The sequence below is a fragment of the Salvelinus fontinalis genome, chromosome 7 (genome assembly GCF_029448725.1).
Source record: "Salvelinus fontinalis isolate EN_2023a chromosome 7, ASM2944872v1, whole genome shotgun sequence".
Taxonomy (NCBI): Eukaryota; Metazoa; Chordata; class Actinopteri; order Salmoniformes; family Salmonidae; genus Salvelinus; species Salvelinus fontinalis.
This window is the reverse complement of record NC_074671.1, coordinates 5,033,882-5,052,640: the sequence shown is the minus strand read 5'-3', so window position 1 is coordinate 5,052,640 and position 18,759 is coordinate 5,033,882. Positions and strand designations below refer to the sequence as shown.

Genomic DNA, 18,759 nt, shown 5'->3' with positions numbered 1-18,759 from the left:
GGTGTCACTGGAGACTGGTGTCACTGGAGACTGGTGTCACTGGAGGCTGGTGTCACTGGAGACTGGTGTCACTGGAGACTGGTGTCACTGGAGACTTGTGTCACTGGAGACTGGTGTCACTGGAGACTGGTGTCACTGGAGACTGGTGTCACTGGAGACTGGTGTCACTGGAGACTGGTGTCACTGGAGGCTGGTGTCACTGGAGACTGGTGTCACTGGAGACTGGTGTCACTGGAGGCTGGTGTCACTGGAGGCTGGTGTCACTGGAGGCTGGTGTCACCGGAGACTGGTGTCACTGGAGACTGGTGTCACCGGAGGCTGGTGTCACCGGAGGCTGGTGTCACTGGAGACTGGTGTCACTGGAGGCTGGTGTCACCGGAGGCTGGTGTCACTGGAGACTGGTGTCACTGGAGGCTGGTGTCACTGGAGGCTGGTGTCACTGGAGACTGGTGTCACTGGAGGCTGGTGTCACTGGAGACTGGTGTCACTGGAGGCTGGTGTCACTGGAGGCTGGTGTCACTGGAGACTGGTGTCACTGGAGGCTGGTGTCACTGGAGGCTGGTGTCACTGGAGACTGGTGTCACTGGAGGCTGGTGTCACTGGAGGCTGGTGTCACTGGAGACTGGTGTCACTGGAGGCTGGTGTCACTGGAGGCTGGTGTCACTGGAGGCTGGTGTCACTGGAGGCTGGTGTCACTGGAGACTGGTGTCACTGGAGACTGGTGTCACTGGAGGCTGGTGTCACTGGAGGCTGGTGTCACTGGAGACTGGTGTCACTGGAGACTGGTGTCACTGGAGACTGGTGTCACTGGAGACTGGTGTCACTGGAGACTGGTGTCACTGGAGGCTGGTGTCACTGGAGACTGGTGTCACTGGAGCCTGGTGTCACTGGAGGCTGGTGTCACTGGAGACTGGTGTCACTGGAGACTGGTGTCACTGGAGGCTGGTGTCACTGGAGACTGGTGTCACTGGAGGCTGGTGTCACTGGAGACTGGTGTCACTGGAGGCTGGTGTCACTGGAGACTGGTGTCACTGGAGGCTGGTGTCACTGGAGGCTGGTGTCACTGGAGACTGGTGTCACTGGAGGCTGGTGTCACTGGAGACTGGTGTCACTGGAGGCTGGTGTCACTGGAGGCTGGTGTCACTGGAGACTGGTGTCACTGGAGGCTGGTGTCACTGGAGACTGGTGTCACTGGAGACTGGTGTCACTGGAGGCTGGTGTCACTGGAGGCTGGTGTCACTGGAGACTGGTGTCACTGGAGACTGGTGTCACTGGAGGCTGGTGTCACTGGAGACTGGTGTCACTGGAGACTGGTGTCACTGGAGGCTGGTGTCACTGGAGGCTGGTGTCACTGGAGACTGGTGTCACTGGAGGCTGGTGTCACTGGAGGCTGGTGTCACTGGAGAATGGTGTCACTGGAGGCTGGTGTCACTGGAGACTGGTGTCACTGGAGGCTGGTGTCACTGGAGGCTGGTGTCACTGGAGACTGGTGTCACTGGAGGCTGGTGTCACTGGAGACTGGTGTCACTGGAGGCTGGTGTCACTGGAGGCTGGTGTCACTGGAGACTGGTGTCACTGGAGACTGGTGTAACTGGAGACTGGTGTCACTGGAGGCTGGTGTCACTGGAGGCTGGTGTCACTGGAGACTGGTGTCACTGGAGACTGGTGTCACTGGAGGCTGGTGTCACTGGAGACTGGTGTCACTGGAGGCTGGTGTCACTGGAGACTGGTGTCACTGGAGGCTGGTGTCACTGGAGACTGGTGTCACTGGAGGCTGGTGTCACTGGAGACTGGTGTCACTGGAGGCTGGTGTCACTGGAGACTGGTGTCACTGGAGACTGGTGTCACTGGAGGCTGGTGTCACTGGAGGCTGGTGTCACTGGAGGCTGGTGGCTGGTGTCACTGGAGGCTGGTGTCACTGGAGGCTGGTGTCACTGGAGGCTGGTGTCACTGGAGGCTGGTGTCACTGGAGGCTGGTGTCACTGGAGGCTGGTGGCTGGTGTCACTGGAGACTGGTGTCACTGGAGGCTGGTGTCACTGGAGGCTGGTGTCACTGGAGGCTGGTGTCACTGGAGGCTGGTGTCACTGGAGACTGGTGTTTGTGACACAGGCTCTGTCACAAATGGTACCCTATTCCCTACATAGTATACTACTTTAGATCAGAGTTGATACCCTATTCCCTACATAGTACACTACTTTAGATCAGAGTTGGTACCCTATTCCCTACATATTGCACTACTTTAGATCAGAGTTGATAGCCTATTCCCTACATAGTACACTACTTTAGATCAGAGTTGGTACCCTATTCCCTACATAGTACACTACTTTAGATCAGAGTTGGTACCCTATTCCCTACATAGTGCACTAATTTAGATCAGAGTTGGTACCCTATTCCCTACATAGTGCACTACTTTAGATCAGAGTTGATAGCCTATTCCCTACATAGTACACTACTTTAGATCAGAGTTGGTACCCTATTCCCTACATAGTACACTACTTTAGATCAGAGTTGGTACCCTATTCCCTACATAGTACACTACTTTAGATCAGAGTTGATACCCTATTCCCTACATAGTACACTACTTTAGATCAGAGTTGGTACCCTATTCCCTACATAGTGCACTAATTTAGATCAGAGTTGGTACCCTATTCCCTACATAGTGCACTACTTTAGATCAGAGTTGGTACCCTATTCCCTACATAGTGCACTACTTTAGATCAGAGTTGGTACCCTATTCCCTACATAGTACACTACTTTAGATCAGAGTTGGTACCCTATTCCCTACATAGTGCACTACTTTAGACCAGTGCTCTGATCAAAAGTAGTGCACTATTTAGGGAAAAGGGTGATATTTGGAATGTAGTGTGCAGACTGTTCACAGGCCTGTCCACATGAAAAATACTATAGTATACCATGGTATAAATACTATAGTATTCACTGCACTGTTTTTATGGACTTTACTGTAGTATATACTATAGTATTCTGTAGTATATACTATAGTATTCTGTAGTAAACTACAAAATGACATAGTAAGTACCACACATTTCGAGGAATGCTACACTGTGTAGTATAGTATTCTACAGTATACTACAGATTTCAATCGTAAGTACTGTCGTATTCTATAATAAACTGTAATATTTTTTCATTTGGGTGTACCACTGTATTACCCAGCTGATGTAACAGGAGACTAATCCAGCTGGATCAGCCCTGGGAACACAACTAACTAACCTGGAGTCAGTCAGCCCTGTATGTCTGCACCAGCCTGCCTGGACGCACTGGCTACGTCCCAAACGACACACTATTTCCTTTATAGCGCACTACTTTGGACCAGCACCCTATGTTAGTGCAGTGTCAAGGGAATAGTGTGCCACTTGGAACGAAGCCACTGGTTTGTGGGACCATCGTAGATAGGACAGGACAGAGGGCAAGAGAGGGGGGGGGGGCATAGGTCAAGGGGTGGTGGGTGTGGCTTAGTAACACAAAGGTTCAAGACACAGAGGTCAAGTTAAGGGGTCAGGGGTTATGGGTTAGAGGTCGGGGTCGAGCTCCTTTGAAGCATACATTCTAATGCCTCCTATGTCTAATCCAAGACACATTATAGTGTACAGGAGTACGGAATGAGACAAAGACGCAGTCAAATAGAGACGGGACAGTGTACAAGGCATAACTTATTTATTGTTATACACAGAAATACATCTCCAAAGACTGCACAAATCAGTGAGGTGAAACCATACTTTGAGATATCAAACGTCTCACACAGTTCCTCATCGTTTGGTAAAACAGTCAAAACAAGTAGAATCTGATCTTGTCCCCCCCGCCGCCCCGTCCCCAAATGATCAGGCTGGTCTCATAGAGTAGACGTAACATAGTAAAGGAAAACCTGGGAAACTCAAATTAGTATGCTATGCTACGTTCGGTATGGTTCCATAAGACAGAAGGTTACTTAAGGCAAAGATGAAAGGAGGGTGGTGGGTTGGGATAGATGGGTAGGCATATAACGTGACCGTCTAGTTTCGATTCACAGACAACTTTAGCATTTTAGCTAATCAGCATCTATTTACTACTTTTTAGCTACTTTGCAACTACTTAGCATGTTAGCTAACCCTTCTTCTAACCCTAACCTTAAACCTTTAATTTAACTCCTACTCCTAACATTAACCCTTACCTTAACCCCTAACCACTAGCCTAGCTAACGTTAGCCACCTAGCTAACGTTAGCATTAGCACCACTTTGCCAACTAGCTAAAGTTAGCCACAACAAATTGAGATTCGTAACACATCATAAGAATTGGAGTTCGTAACACGTCATATGAAACGGATGATGGACATTCACAAATGAATACATACCATACCAAACGCAATATATCATACTAATTGGAGCGTCCCGGATTTTCGTTTACTGTGTTACGTCTACCCCCTGAGTCCAGGTTGAAATGATACATAAATTACAGCCAATTACAGATAAAGATTTTAGTACTGTCAAATGTTACTGTATGTGCATTACAATACCCGTTACAAACATGTTATAGCCGCTGTCAAAATACAGGTGTGCAAATCGTTAGAAAAATACCAACTCATACCAGTTTCTGGATTATGCTCTGTAAAAATCCTTACAAATACTATATCTTATCTATATATAAAGGTTTCCAACATGCAATGTTGCTTTTTTTTTTAAAATGTATTTTTTTTAAATATATATATTTTTAAACATCCCATGTTCTGCCTGTTTTAACCCCTCATAGATTACAGCTCTCACCCTGCTCTGTAAAAACAGAGGACGAAATAAAGAAAGAGGCCATCTCCAATGATAAGGGTTGTTATGTTATCAGGTAGGTGTAGCAAACTTCAGCACATTGATGTGGTTCCTACAGTTTTGAGAACGAGACAGATTCAACACAATGTAAAGTTGTCTTGAGATTTCTTATATTTGTTTTTTAAATGGTTAGAAATGTTTCATCATTTTTTCTTTGCCATACATGTCATTCTATTGTGACGGACTGCATATGAACACTGTAGGGACCAATCAGAATGCACACTGTAGGACCAATCAGAATGCACACTGTAGGATCAATCAGAATGCACACTGTAGGACCAATCAGAATGCACACTGTAGGACCATTCAGAATGAACACTGTGGGACCAATCATAATGAACACTGTGGGACCAATCAGAATGAACACTGTGGGACCAATCAGAATCTAAAGATCAGTCGATGTCTGAAGAAGCCTGCAGTCTCCCAAAGTACAGAGCTTTATCCTGTGTTTCTTCAACAGTCCATGCAAACTAGTAGTATCCTAAAAACTAAATTGCAATAAACACAATCTTGCCACTTTTCAAGCCCTTTTTCACAAGGACCAAACAACTTTAAACTAGTACATATCTACACTGAGTGTACAAAACATTATGAACAACCTTCTCTTTCCATCACATAGACTGATAAGGTGAATTCAGGTGAAAGCTATGATCCCCTTATTGATGTCACTTGTTAAATCCACTTCAATCAGATGAAGGAGAGGAGACGAGTTGAAGAAGGAATTTTAAGCCTTGAGACAATTGAGACATGGATTGTGTATGTGTGCCATTCAGAGGGTGAATGGGGCAAGACAAACGTTTTAAGTGCCTTTGAACGGAGTATGGTAGTACATGCCCGGTGCACCGGTTTTAGTGTCAAGAACTGCAACGCTGCTGGGTTTTTCATGCTCAACAGTTTCCTGTGTGTATCAAGAATGGTCCACCACCCAAAGGACATCCAGCCAACATGACACAACTGTGGGAAGCATTGTAGTCAACATGGGTCAGCATCCCTGTGGAGTCAACATGGGCCAGCATCCATGAGGAATACTTTCGACACCTTGTAGAGTCCATGCCCCGACGAAATGAGTCTGTTCTGAGGACAAAATGGGGTGCAACTCAATATTACAAGGTGTTCTTAATGTTTTGTACACTCAGTGTATTTATCAATCATATGATGAACACATAAATAACAATTATTTGAAGTGGATAACAGAAACTGTTAAATATATACGTACTCCATTTGTTTATATATTTAAAAAAAAAAAAAAAAAAAATCATGCTTTACCTGCAACAAAGACTACTACTGGTTAAAATGTAAGGGGCACATTTATAACTCACCTCCCTTTGATTGCAACAGTCCGGTCACTTCCTACACAAAACAATTAAGACACAGACTTCATCTCTTACCGACCGTCTATTCCACCCCCCCCCCCCCCCTCCATCCACCCTCTCCTTATCTTCTTCTTCTGAGGTAAAGGTAAAGGTCGAAGTGTTCAAGACTTTTCAAAGGCATCACTCCTAACCACATAACCACGGGTACCACATATTATCCCCCCCTTCAATTCAACCTGAATACACTCAATACCAAGTTTCTTCTGAGAATCAATACAATCAATTCTGGAATCAATTCTTGTTTTTGAGAATCAATTCAAGGACGTTTACTTTCCAGTCTCACAAGACATGCAAGCAGAGATTAGGCCCTCGGGACTAACAATAGGTGTTTTTTAATTTGACTAAACCAACTGATTTTCCCTCCTCTTCACAGCTTAGTGGTTTTAACATCAGAAGCAAAGATAATTAAAGTAACTTGTCAACGAAATCCCATGCACAATTGTGTAATAATAATAATAATAATAATAATAATAATAATAATAATAATGTAATCCTTTGATTCAATAAATGACATAATTTATAAGACTTTTCATCTTTCAGTCACACAGAGCTAGCTTAGGCTTGCTACACAGTGTGGCTTCTTTCCTCAAATCCTACTGTCAATCTGCTTGCCCCCCCATCTAGTCAAATTAGGCTTGTCTTTCCTGTTGTATGATACAATAAAATAAACAAGATTTTAAAACAGTTAAAATGCTCAATAGACTAGACCTTTTGTTGGCAAAATATATATTCTTTCTTTAAAAAAAATAAATCATATTGCACATTTAATAAAATTAGGACAGAATTCTCTCATTATGATGAAATAAAATCGTTATGATTAGTCCAAAAATAAAAAGGTCTCTCCGTATTAGTTTGCCTTCCTTTTAACTAGTCTATAACTGCAGGTAACCAACATAAAGAAACAAAAAACTAAAGCTACAACAACAAAAATGCACAGGGAGTGTCAAAGAAAGGTCTCCTGGGTGAAGGTGGGAGGAGCTAAAGGAAGCTGTGATGAATGGTTATTCGTTAACAGAGTAAGACTGGCGTGTGACCGCGCTAGCACTGACAGCTAACGTTCGATGCATCCGCTTTCCTGCAGCAAGGGATGGTTAGAACCTCAGAACACTGGAACCTCAGAACACTGGGACCTCAGAACACAGGGACCTCAGAACACTGGGACCTCAGAACACTGGGACCCCAGAACACTGTGACCCCAGAACACTGGGATCCCAGAACACTGGGACCCCAGAACACTGGAACCTCAGAACACTGGGACCTCAGAACACAGGGACCTCAGAACACTGGGACCTCAGAACACTGGGACCCCAGAACACTGTGACCCCAGAACACTGGGATCCCAGAACACTGGGACCCCAGAACAATGGGACCTCAGAACACTGGGACCTCAGAACACTGGGACCCCAGAACACTGGGACCCCAGAACAATGGGACCTCAGAACACTGGGGCCTCAGAACACTGGGACCCCAGACCACTGGGACCTCAGAACACTGGGACCCCAGACCACTGGGACCTCAGAACACTGGGACCTCAGAACACTGGGACCTCAGAACACTGGGACCTCAGAGCACTGGGACCTCAGAACACTGGGACCTCAGAACAATGGGACCTCAGAACACTGGAACCTCAGAACACTGGGACCTCAGAACACTGGGACCTCAGAACACTGGGACCTCAGAACACTGGGACCTCAGAACACTGGGACCTCAGAACAATGGGACCTCAGAACACTGGAACCTCAGAACAATGGGACCTCAGAACAATGGGACCTCAGAAAACTGGAACCTCAGAACACTGGGACCTCAGAACACTGGGACCCCAGAACACTGGGACCTCAGAACACTGGGACCTCAGAACAATGGGACCTCAGAACACTGGAACCTCAGAACTCAGAATGTGGGAACGTTGGAACGCGCACCTCTCTCAGTCCTCTGGCCTTGCCGTGCTGACATCTCCCCATGAAGACGTCAGAGGGTAAAATAGTAAGGCAGCTGTTAGCTCCTGTCATCTATAAGTGCATCTCCACATTGGCCCGGTTAAAGTTAGTCAGTCAGTCAGTCCCTCTGTGTTCCTGCCAGGATAGGACAGAAGGACAGGACAAGCATTTCGCTACACCAGCAATAACATCTGCTAATATGTGTATGTGACCAATACAATTTTGATTTGATTTAAAAGAACAGAAGGAGTGGCCTTGCACGAGCAGAGAGCTCACTGCTTGGGTCAGCAGACATGTGTATTTCAATGACTTCATATTTTCCTGTGTGTGTGTTCGTGTGTGTGTGTTCGTGTGTGTGTTCGTGTGTGTGTGTTCATGTGTGTGTGTTCGTGTGTGTGTGTTCGTGTGTGTGTGTGTTCGTGTGTGTCTGTTCGTGTGTGTTTGTTCGTGTGTGTGTGTTCGTGTGTGTATGTTCGTGTGTGTGTGTTCGTGTGTGTGTGTTCGTGTGTGTGTGTTCGTGTGTGTGTGTTCGTGTGTGTGTGTGTTCGTGTGTGTGTGTTCGTGTGTGTGTGTTCGTGTGTGTGTGTTCGTGTGTGTGTGTGTTCGTGTGTGTCTGTTCGTGTGTGTTTGTTCGTGTGTGTGTGTTCGTGTGTGTGTGTTCGTGTGTGTGTGTTCGTGTGTGTGTGTTCGTGTGTGTGTGTGTTCGTGTGTGTATGTTCGTGTGTGTATGTTCGTGTGTGTGTGTTCGTGTGTGTATGTTCGTGTGTGTGTGTGTGTTCGTGTGTGTGTGTTCGTATGTTTGTGTTCGTGTGTGTGTGTTCGTATGTTTGTGTTCGTGTGTGTGTGTTCGTATGTTTGTGTTGACTTTTTCTGTTGTACTGTTTTTTCTCCCTCAGACATATCACGTTGTTCTTTAACAGAACCCAGAGGAGAGTATTATGATCAGGCAGGTCTGTGGACGGCCCAGGACAGCCTGCGGGTCCTTCTCTCCTGCCTCTCATGTTTCTCTCCCGTGTCACAAAGCTGATGTCCATGCTCCTGTGGCCGCTTCCGAGTCTGACTGACACCATTTTGATTTTTAAAAGGCTGGAGACGCAACTGCACCAGTTGCCACGGCATCACTGAGGGGTCAAACACAGTTCAGGTGGGGTTAAAATCGATTAGTGATGAATTGATTGGATAAAATAACACACACAGGAGGTCAACATCAGGCCTGCTCTTTAGGAACATAACAAACGTGTTGTGTGGCTGTTTTTTAGTTGTACGGTTACCTGAGACACAGGACCATCATGTCAGGAAGTGGACAAATATGATGGCTAGGCCGATATTCAACAGCATCACCATAGCAACCAGGATAGAGTTAGGAGCCTGCAAGGCAACACCAAGAAGAGTTAGTATTAAGGTCCCCCCCCCCCCCCTGTCCATGTAGTATTACTCATTGTGAATTAAAAGGTAAAACTGATCCTAGGATCAGCACTTCTACTTACATTCTCCTCGCCCCGCCCGTCAGCCATCTCCATACTGGCCTTCTTGGTCTCTGCCAGGCTCTTTGGTTTCAGCGAATCCTGCTTCCTGAGTTTGCTCTGCTCACCTGTGGGCGTCGGCTTGAGATTGAAATTCCGGAACGACTTGGGGGGTGGCGGGGCCATCCGTGCCAGGGTCAGTTGACTGGGCTCCTCGTCCTCCTCAGGCTCAGGTTCCGGGGGCAAGGGTCCCCTGGAGGGGGCTTTGACGTAGTAGCTATGATACTGGGAGTGGAGCTGTCCCATTCCGTTACCAGGACCCGCCACCGTCTGCGGAGCAGCAGCCTGGGGAGGTGGTACGTTGGTGGGGCCGGGCTCTGGGGTCTTGGGGGATTTGGCTGAAGCATCCTGGTGTATTACATGGGAAGAGGGAGCAGCGGCTGTGGGTGGCTCGGCAGCGATGGACACCCTCTCCTCTTTACTCAACTTCCTGCTCGTCCGCTCTTCCTTGCTGCTCTTACGGACTGGCTTCTCCTCTTTGCTGACCTTGCGGCTGTGTGATGATTCGTCCTTGCTGCTCTTAAGGCCCGGCTTCTCCTCTTTGCTGACCTTGCGGCTGTGTGATGATTCCTCCTTGCTGGTCTTGCGGGAGGCGGAGGTGGAGACGCTGTTGCTGTGCTGTCTCTTCTTGCTGTGGGGCGATGGGGGAGGGGTGGGCCCGGGGGTCTTGGCAGGGCTGGTAGGGCTGTCTTTCTCCTTCTCTTCAGGAGGATCCTTGGGGATCTCCACTGGATCCATGAACGCCTGCTTGATATAATCAGGACCTGTAGGGGAGACAGACAGAGACACAACTCATGTTTATGCAATTAACACACTCTTACATGTATAATGTCCCATGTAATATGTAACCAACATGTGTACAGTACATGTACACAATGAATGTTCTATTTTACGTTGGCTGCAGTAACAGGGCTTGCTTTTCAAGTAGCACACATTAGCCATTAATCTGTGTATGGTAGAGAGAAGATAAAACACACACACACACACACACCCTTCCCCCATACACAAATATCCCATTAATAAAGAGAAGCTCTCTACCGGCCAACGATGACATGAGAGATTATAAATCTATCCCAGAGTTCCAGATCATGTGATCTGTGACCCAGATTGGGAGAACAGAACAGAGCACAGCTATCTGCGATCTGCTGCTCCTGTCTAGAACCGAGATTAGGAGAATAGAACAGAACATAGCACAGCTATCTGCTATCCACTGCTCCTGTCTAGAACCCAGATGAGGATAATAGAACAGAACATAGCACAGCTATCTGCTATCCACTGCTCCTGTCTAGAACCCAGGTTAGGAGAATAGAACAGAACATAGCACAGCTATCTGCTATCCACTGCTCCTGTCTAGAACCTAGATTAGGAGAATAGAACAGAACATAGCACAGGTATCTGTTATCCACTGCTACTGTCTATAACCGAGATTAGTAGAATAGAACAGAAAAGAGTACATATATCTGCTATCCACTGCTCCTGTCTAGACGTCAGAGGCAAGGCATGCATTTACAGCAGCAGACCCAACCCAACATAGGCTACTGTAACTTTAATGCTGTAGATAGATACAGTCAGGTCGAAATGTATTGGCACCCTTGATAACAGTGAGCCAAAAGAGAATGTAAAATAAATAATGCAAATATATTTAGGGGGAAATTATATTATTTTATACTAATACAAGTCCAAATTATACCTCTGTTTTCAATACCTTTTAATACCTCACCTTGTGAGTTTAACTGCACTGAGCCTTTAAAAAAAATATATATGAGATTGGAGAACACATTGGGAGGGATCTGAGACCATTCCTCCATACAGAACCTTTCCTGATCTTTGATATCCTTCACCTGAATTTATGGACTGCCCTCTTCAATTCAAAACCACAGGTTTTCAATGGGGTTCAAGTCCGGAGACTGAGAATACCATTGCAAAATGTATATTTATTTATTTAAATTTTATTTATATACATATATTTGGCATTTGACTGTTTTTGGGATTTTATCAAAATGCATTTTTTTTGTAAAAAATGACTTCCGGAACATCTGAACTTCTGAACATGTATACAATCTGTAAATATTAAATATTTTTTAATTTTTAATTTAACTTTTTATTTAAGCCTTTGAGAACTGAAAATGTGTTGCTACTGCTCTTAACAATATTGCTACCCTGAATTTAGCAGGCACTATTGACAAAAGATCAGTGGGAAAAAGTTGACATAATGTGGGTAACAAGCTGTAGCTAGCTACAAACCAAACGGAAAAGACACGCTGCCGCGAAGCATTCATCCATGGTTATGGGTAAGAGTCTAGCTACATTGTCAGATATTATACATTTCAAATTTAGTCAGGAAGTCGTATTCATTGCAAGTTAAAGCATACTCTTAGCTAGCTAGCGAGCGTTAGCTTGCTGGCTCGCTAGCCAACGTTTACGTGTATGATCTGTGTAGCAATGTTATTTGTATCTCAGAAATCCATTTGCATTGCTAGTTATAGCCTAATGTTAGCTAGTTAGGTAACATTAAACCCTAGTTGGTTAGCGTTAACTACCTTCCAGATTCATACTACAGCATTTCATGCATGGTGGCTAGCTATGACAATCCATTTGCACTGTAGCTATGTGTTGGGATTATGGTTCATTGTATAGCTAGCTATCTACATGTCTAAACAACATTTTACGATTCGCCAGATGATTACATGACCCATAAATTTAGCCAAGTGTGTCTTGGGGTGATTTCAGCCATTGATTGTATTTCATGAACATGTGTACATGTCTAGACAATAGTGACCCGTCCACTTAGCTAGATGTGGCTGAGGTGGTTAAAGCATTTATTTCACATGACAACATCAATTTAGACAAGTGTGTCTGGGTAAGCATGATCTAATAATTATAAAATATTTATACAACATTTCATCTGGACACTTTCTATTTTTGATATTGCTACTATTTACATATTCAAGTAACTATTTCACTGTACCGTTTACACCTTCTGTATCCTCTGCATGTGACAAATACACTTAGATTTTTATTTGATATAGTGTGTGTTTACCAGAGACGGTAATGTGAAAAACAACATGGCCAAGGACTAGACAAAGTACATTTTTATCTGGAGTTTTTCCCTTGTTGTAGGCTATTACTTTCACCACTTTTAGTCTTAATACTTGGTTGTTTACTACACTACTCCCTCTGTTTAGCACATGGCCTCACATGTGAATCCTTAATGAGATGGGTGGGGCTAAAGATTAAGAGGCTGTGAACAATACTGAATGGGTGTAGACAAACAAGAGCGCTCTAGTAGGTTTACCAAAACAGGGCAATTTTCTCAAAAGTGGGGTTACAAGTTGATCAACTTTCAAAGCGGAATAACTTTCCCATTGTTCCTCAACTGTAGTGTACGATATAACATTTTCTAGAGTCTCTACTTTTATTCAATGTAAAAAAACACAATTTCAAATTTGGCTACATGAGACCGAATCGAGGGGGTTAGTCACAAATAGCACCATAACATCAATATTTGACAGTAGGTATGAGGTTATTTTCTGCTTAAGCATCCTTATTTTGGCACCAAACCAGCCACCGGTGTACGTGGCCAAAGAGCTCAATTGTCACGTCATCTGACCAAAGCACCGGGTCCAATCCAAGTGCCGACGCCGTTTTTCTAGCAAAAAATCCAGGCGTTTACATTTGTTGGATGACATGAAAATAGAGGTCTTTGGCGAAGCCAGCGGTGGGTTTGACATTGAAATACGGATCAATAAGAGCCCTATTTCGCTCTGTCGATAACGAGGGCATGACCCTAAGGCACAACAGACACTTCCTGTTCTCACATGCTACGGAAACACAAAAAAGGTTAACACACTTCAGCTTTTCTCTGTTTGTTTCATAGAGACACACACTGTGGAATAATCCCCCATGGTCACATTGCTGTGTTATCTATTCAACTAGTATTGGACAGATAAGAGGGAAAGAGGCTCTGTGTGTTATCTATTCAACTAGTATTGGACAGATAAGAGGGAAAGAGGCTCTGTGTGTTATATATTCAACTAGTATTGAACAGATAACAGGGAAAGAGGCACTGTGTGTTATGTATTCAACTAGTATTGGACAGATAACAGGGAAAGAGGCTCTGTGTGTTATATATTCAACTTGTATTGAACAGATAACAGGGAAAGAGGCTCTGTGTGTTATATATTCAACTAGTATTGGACAGATAACAGGGAAAAGTGGCTGTGTGTGTTATATTTCAACTAGTATTGGACAGATAAGAGGGAAAGAGGCTCTGTGTGTTATATATTCTACTAGTATTGGACAGATAAGAGGGAAAGAGGCTCTGTGTGTTATATATTCAACTAGTATTGGACAGATAACAGGGAAAGAGGCTCTGTGTGTTATATATTCAACTAGTATTGGACAGATAACAGGGAAAAGTGGCTCTGTGTGTTATATATTCAACTAGTATTGGACAGATAACAGGGAAAAGTGGCTCTGTGTGTTATATATTCAACTAGTATTGGACAGATAACAGGGAAAAGTGGCTCTGTGTGTTATATATTCAACTAGTATTGGACAGATAACAGGGAAAAGTGGCTGTGTGTGTTATATATTCAACTAGTATTGGACAGATAAGAGGGAAAGAGGCTCTGTGTGTTATATATTCTACTAGTATTGGACAGATAAGAGGGAAAGAGGCTCTGTGTGTTATATATTCAACTAGTATTGGACAGATAACAGGGAAAAGTGGCTCTGTGTGTTATATATTCAACTAGTATTGGACAGATAACAGGGAAAAGTGGCTCTGTGTGTTATATATTCAACTAGTATTGGATAGATAACAGGGAAAAGTGGCTGTGCGTTATGTAAAACAACAATTTGTTCTTAACTGACTTGCCTAGTTAAATAAAGGTTCCATAAATTCATGATACCTCGTCAGCTGTACAACTGAAGGCATTCAATCAAATTGTGTCTTCTGCTTTTAAACCCTCTGAATCCAAGAGCCTTAATAAACATCCACAGCCCTACGGACCCTGAGCCCTATGGACCCTGAGCCCTACGGACCCTGAGCCCTATGGACCCTGAGCCCTATGGACCCTGAGCCCTATGGACCCTGAGCCCTATGGACCCTGAGCCCTGAGCCCTATGGGCCCTGAGCCCTATGGACCCTGAGCCCTACGGAGCCTGAACCCTGAGCCCTATGGGCCCTGAGCCCTATGGACTCTGAGCCCTATGGACCCTGAGCCCTACGGACCCTGAGCCCTACGGGCCCTGAGACCTATGGACCCTGAGCCCTACGGACCCTGAGCCCTATAGACCCTGAGCCCTATGGACCCTGAGCCCTATGGACCCTGAGCCCTACGGACCCTGAGCCCTATGGACCCTGAGCCCTATGGACCCTGAGCCCTATGGGCCCTGAGCCCTATGGACCCTGAGCCCTGAGCCCTATGGGCCCTGAGCCCTATGGACCCTGAGCCCTACGGAGCCTGAACCCTGAGCCCTATGGGCCCTGAGCCCTATGGACTCTGAGCCCTATGGGCCCTGAGCCCTATGGACCCTGAGCCCTATGAGCCCTATGGACCCTGAGCCCTATGGACCCTGAGCCCTATGGACCCTGAGCCCTATGGACCCTGAGCCCTATGAGCCCTATGAGCCCTATGGACCCTGAGCCCTATGGACCCTGAGCCCTGAGCCCTATGGACCCTGAGCCCTATGGGCCCTGAGCCCTATGGGCCCTATGGACCCTGAGCCCTGAGCCCTATGGACCCTGAGCCCTATGGGCCCTATGGACCCTGAGCCCTATGGACCCTGAGCCCTATGGACCCTGAAGCCTATGGACCCTGAGCCCTACGGACCCTGAGCCCTGAGCCCTATGGACCCTGAGCCCTATGGACCCTGAGCCCTGAGCCCCATGGACCCTGAGCCCTATGGACCCTGAGCCCTATGGGCCCTGAGCTCTATGAGCCCTGAGCCCTATGGACCCTGAGCCCTATGGACCCTGAACCCTATGGGCCCTGAGCCCTATGGACCCTGAGCCCTATGGACCCTGAGCCCTGAGCCCTATGGGCCCTGAGCCCTATGGGCCCTGAGCCCTATGGACCCTGAGCCCTATGGACCCTGAGCCCTGAGCCCTATGGACCCTGAGCCCTATGGGCCCTGAGCCCTATGGACCCTGAGCCCTATGGACCCTGAGCCCTATGGACCCTGAGCCCTACGGACCCTGAGCCCTATGGACCCTGAGCCCTACGGACCCTCAGCCCTATGGACTCTGAGCCCTATGGGCCCTGAGCCCTATGGACCCTGAGCCCTATGGACCCTGCCCTGAGCCCTATGGACCCTGAGCCCTGAGCCCTATGGGCCCTGAGCCCTACGGACCCTGAGCACTATGGGCCCTGAGCCCTATGGACCCTGAGCCCTATGGACCCTGAGCCCTATGGACCCTGAGCCCTACGGACCCTGAGCCCTACGGACCCTGAGCCCTACGGACCCTGAGCTCTGAGCCCTATGGGCCCTGAGCCCTATGGACCCTGAGCCCTATGGGCCCTGAGCCCTATTGACCCTGAGCCCTATGGACCCTGAGCCCTGAGCCCTATGGACCCTGAGCCCTATGGACCCTGAGCCCTATGGACCCTGAGCCCTATGGGCCCTACGGACCCTGAGCCCTATGGACCCTGAGCCCTATGGGCCCTGAGCCCTATGAGCCCTGAGCCCTATGGAGCCCGATGGGCCCTGGTCGCAAGTATGGATGTGACAAATATAAATTTTTATTTTTATTTTCTGTTCAAACGATAAGTAACGTTTTGAATTCAAAATGCAGCTGCACTGCTGCCAGCAAGGACCTCATGGTGCGTCCCTTTCAGACGGTTAAGCATCGCACCTGTACTACCATTACTCTACCTCCAAAGTTAACGACGATGACGCGGTGGTGAAGAGTCGACTCCAAAATAATTGATTCCTCGACTCCTAGCACATCGACTCCCGGTGTCGACTCCCATTTCTGAGTGTCAAGATTCGATTCCACTAAGAATCGACTCGTAGCACATCGACTCCCGGTATCGACTCCCATTTCTGAGTGTCAAGATTCGATTCCACTAGGAATCGACTCCTAAGATTCAGTATTTTTTGGAATGGAGGAGACTGATTAGTTGACATACATCCGAGAACACAAACACTTGCATTTTTCATAGCGAGCTAGTTAGGGACGGAGCGAGAGGGGAGGAGCACAGTATCAGAGCTGGCACCAGGCAAACAGAGCCAGAGTTGGCACCAGACAAACAGTATCAGAGCTGGAACCAGACAAACAGAGCCAGAGCTGGCACCAGACAAACAGTATCAGAGCTGGCACCAGGCAAACAGAGCCAGAGCTGGCACCAGGCGAACAGAGCCAGAGCTGGCACCAGGCGAACAGAGCCAGAGCTGGCACCAGGCAAACAGAGCCAGAGCTGGCACCAGACAAACAGAGCCAGAGCTGGCACCAGACAAACAGTATCAGAGCTGGCACCAGGCAAACAAAGCCAGAGCTGGCACCAGGCAAACAGAGCCAGAGCTGGCACCAGGCGAACAGAGCCAGAGCTGGCACCAGGCGAACAGAGCCAAGGCTGGCACCAGGCGAACAGAGCCAGAGCTGGCACCAGACAAACAGAGCCAGGCTGGCACCAGGCGAACAGAGCCAGAGCTGTGCACTAAACTTATCTATTGACAATCAAAAGCTCTATCTAAAAATGTCTTAGCTTGCAATGTCTCGCAACTTCAGTAAAGCAGCAGGGCCTATCATCACTGAAAAGGCTAGGATACTCTAAACACAACAGGCCGAAGACTGAACAAACACTCGCATCATTAGCGAAAGAGGCAAAACTAGAGGTTTCACTCTCTGCAAAATCTGCCCCAAAAAAAAAGCACAATGGGTTTCTAATGGGGTTATTTTGGATTTAAGCTTGGCGCCTGCCTTCACGCCTTTGGGACCACGACTCCCACTGTTAGGGCGCAGACATGAGCATCTCTCATGGGGGGGCGAGAGGGAGGGGGGGGGGGGGGGGTGAGAGGAGGGGTCAGGCAGAAAGAATATCTGGCTAATCTGTATCTCCGATGTCATGCCTCGCAAATTTACCAAAGTAGCGTCAGGTTCGCCTCTTCCTCTCTGTCACACATTAGCAGGAAGCACACAGATAAACCCCACAAAGCGCCGCGCTTCATGTGCAGATGGATCCGACCAATAGCATTTGTTTAGACAATTTCTTTCTCTTCTTTTGTTCTGAATGAGGGAGGGAGGGCGTCTCTCACATGCAGTGACACGAGAGAGAGAGAGAGAGAGAGAGAGAGAGAGAGAGAGAGAGAGAGAGAGAGAGAGAGAGAGAGAGAGAGAGAGAGACACAGAGACACAGAGACACAGAGACACAGAGAGAGAGAGACACAGAGACACAGAGACACAGAGAGAGAGAGAGAGATCACGAGAGCGATTGAGAGTGAGAGCGAGAGAGATAGAAGGTCAGATGAGTTAAAGACCCACAACAGCGGAAATCCTCTGTTTTGAGCTGAAAAGACGATGGCCAGAGCTTACCCATGATGTTGTACAACGATGTAACTCAATAACTCATTATTTTAAGTATGATATATTTGTTCTTGAAGTGGGGAACCCTGAAGTGGGAAACTTGTGGAAATCCGTGTCAATGCTGTGTCACTCCCAATAAACTGACATGCAAAGTTATAACAACGATGTATCTAACTAGGGCTGGTTTTAGTTCATTTGGAACCACCTAGCTTACATGTGGGATACTTACTTCCTGTTTAGTACTTGTTGCTACGGGCTTTCTGCTGTCTGCAGTACACCTCGACCAGGAGCTTTGTTGGATGGGCTGACGGTGAACCCACAGAATTTCTAAAAAAATCTTTGGTGAAACGGTGAGTAAAGAGCTAGCTAGCTACAGTAGTTTGCTATCTCTTCTCGCTATAAATTGAGCGTTCACTTAGCCAGGTAGCCATGGTAGCCAATATGTGTTAGCAGCCTGGCAAGGCTAACACAGCTAGCTAGTGACGCTAGTTACTCGATTAAGATGGCGCAGGCGGTGGATAGCGGACGTTTTACGGGCTCCCGACCAATTCTTCTACTTAATTTTTTTTTATCTGATCTTACT

At 46.9% G+C, this 18,759-nt stretch overlaps 1 protein-coding gene across 1 annotated transcript in view; it reads right to left on the bottom strand.

The window, feature by feature from the left end:
• Positions 1–3,656: 3,656 nt before the first annotated feature.
• Positions 3,657–18,759, bottom strand: part of LOC129858931 (junctophilin-1-like) — a 110,853-nt gene continuing 95,750 nt past the window's right edge. The window contains exons 5-7 of the mRNA XM_055928174.1: positions 9,611–10,410; positions 9,395–9,491; positions 3,657–9,244 (exon numbers count right to left, since the gene is read on the bottom strand). Coding sequence (XP_055784149.1) covers positions 9,411–9,491; positions 9,611–10,410 — 881 coding nt within the window. The 3' untranslated portion in view covers positions 3,657–9,244; positions 9,395–9,410. The remainder of the gene's footprint in view (positions 9,245–9,394; positions 9,492–9,610; positions 10,411–18,759) is intronic.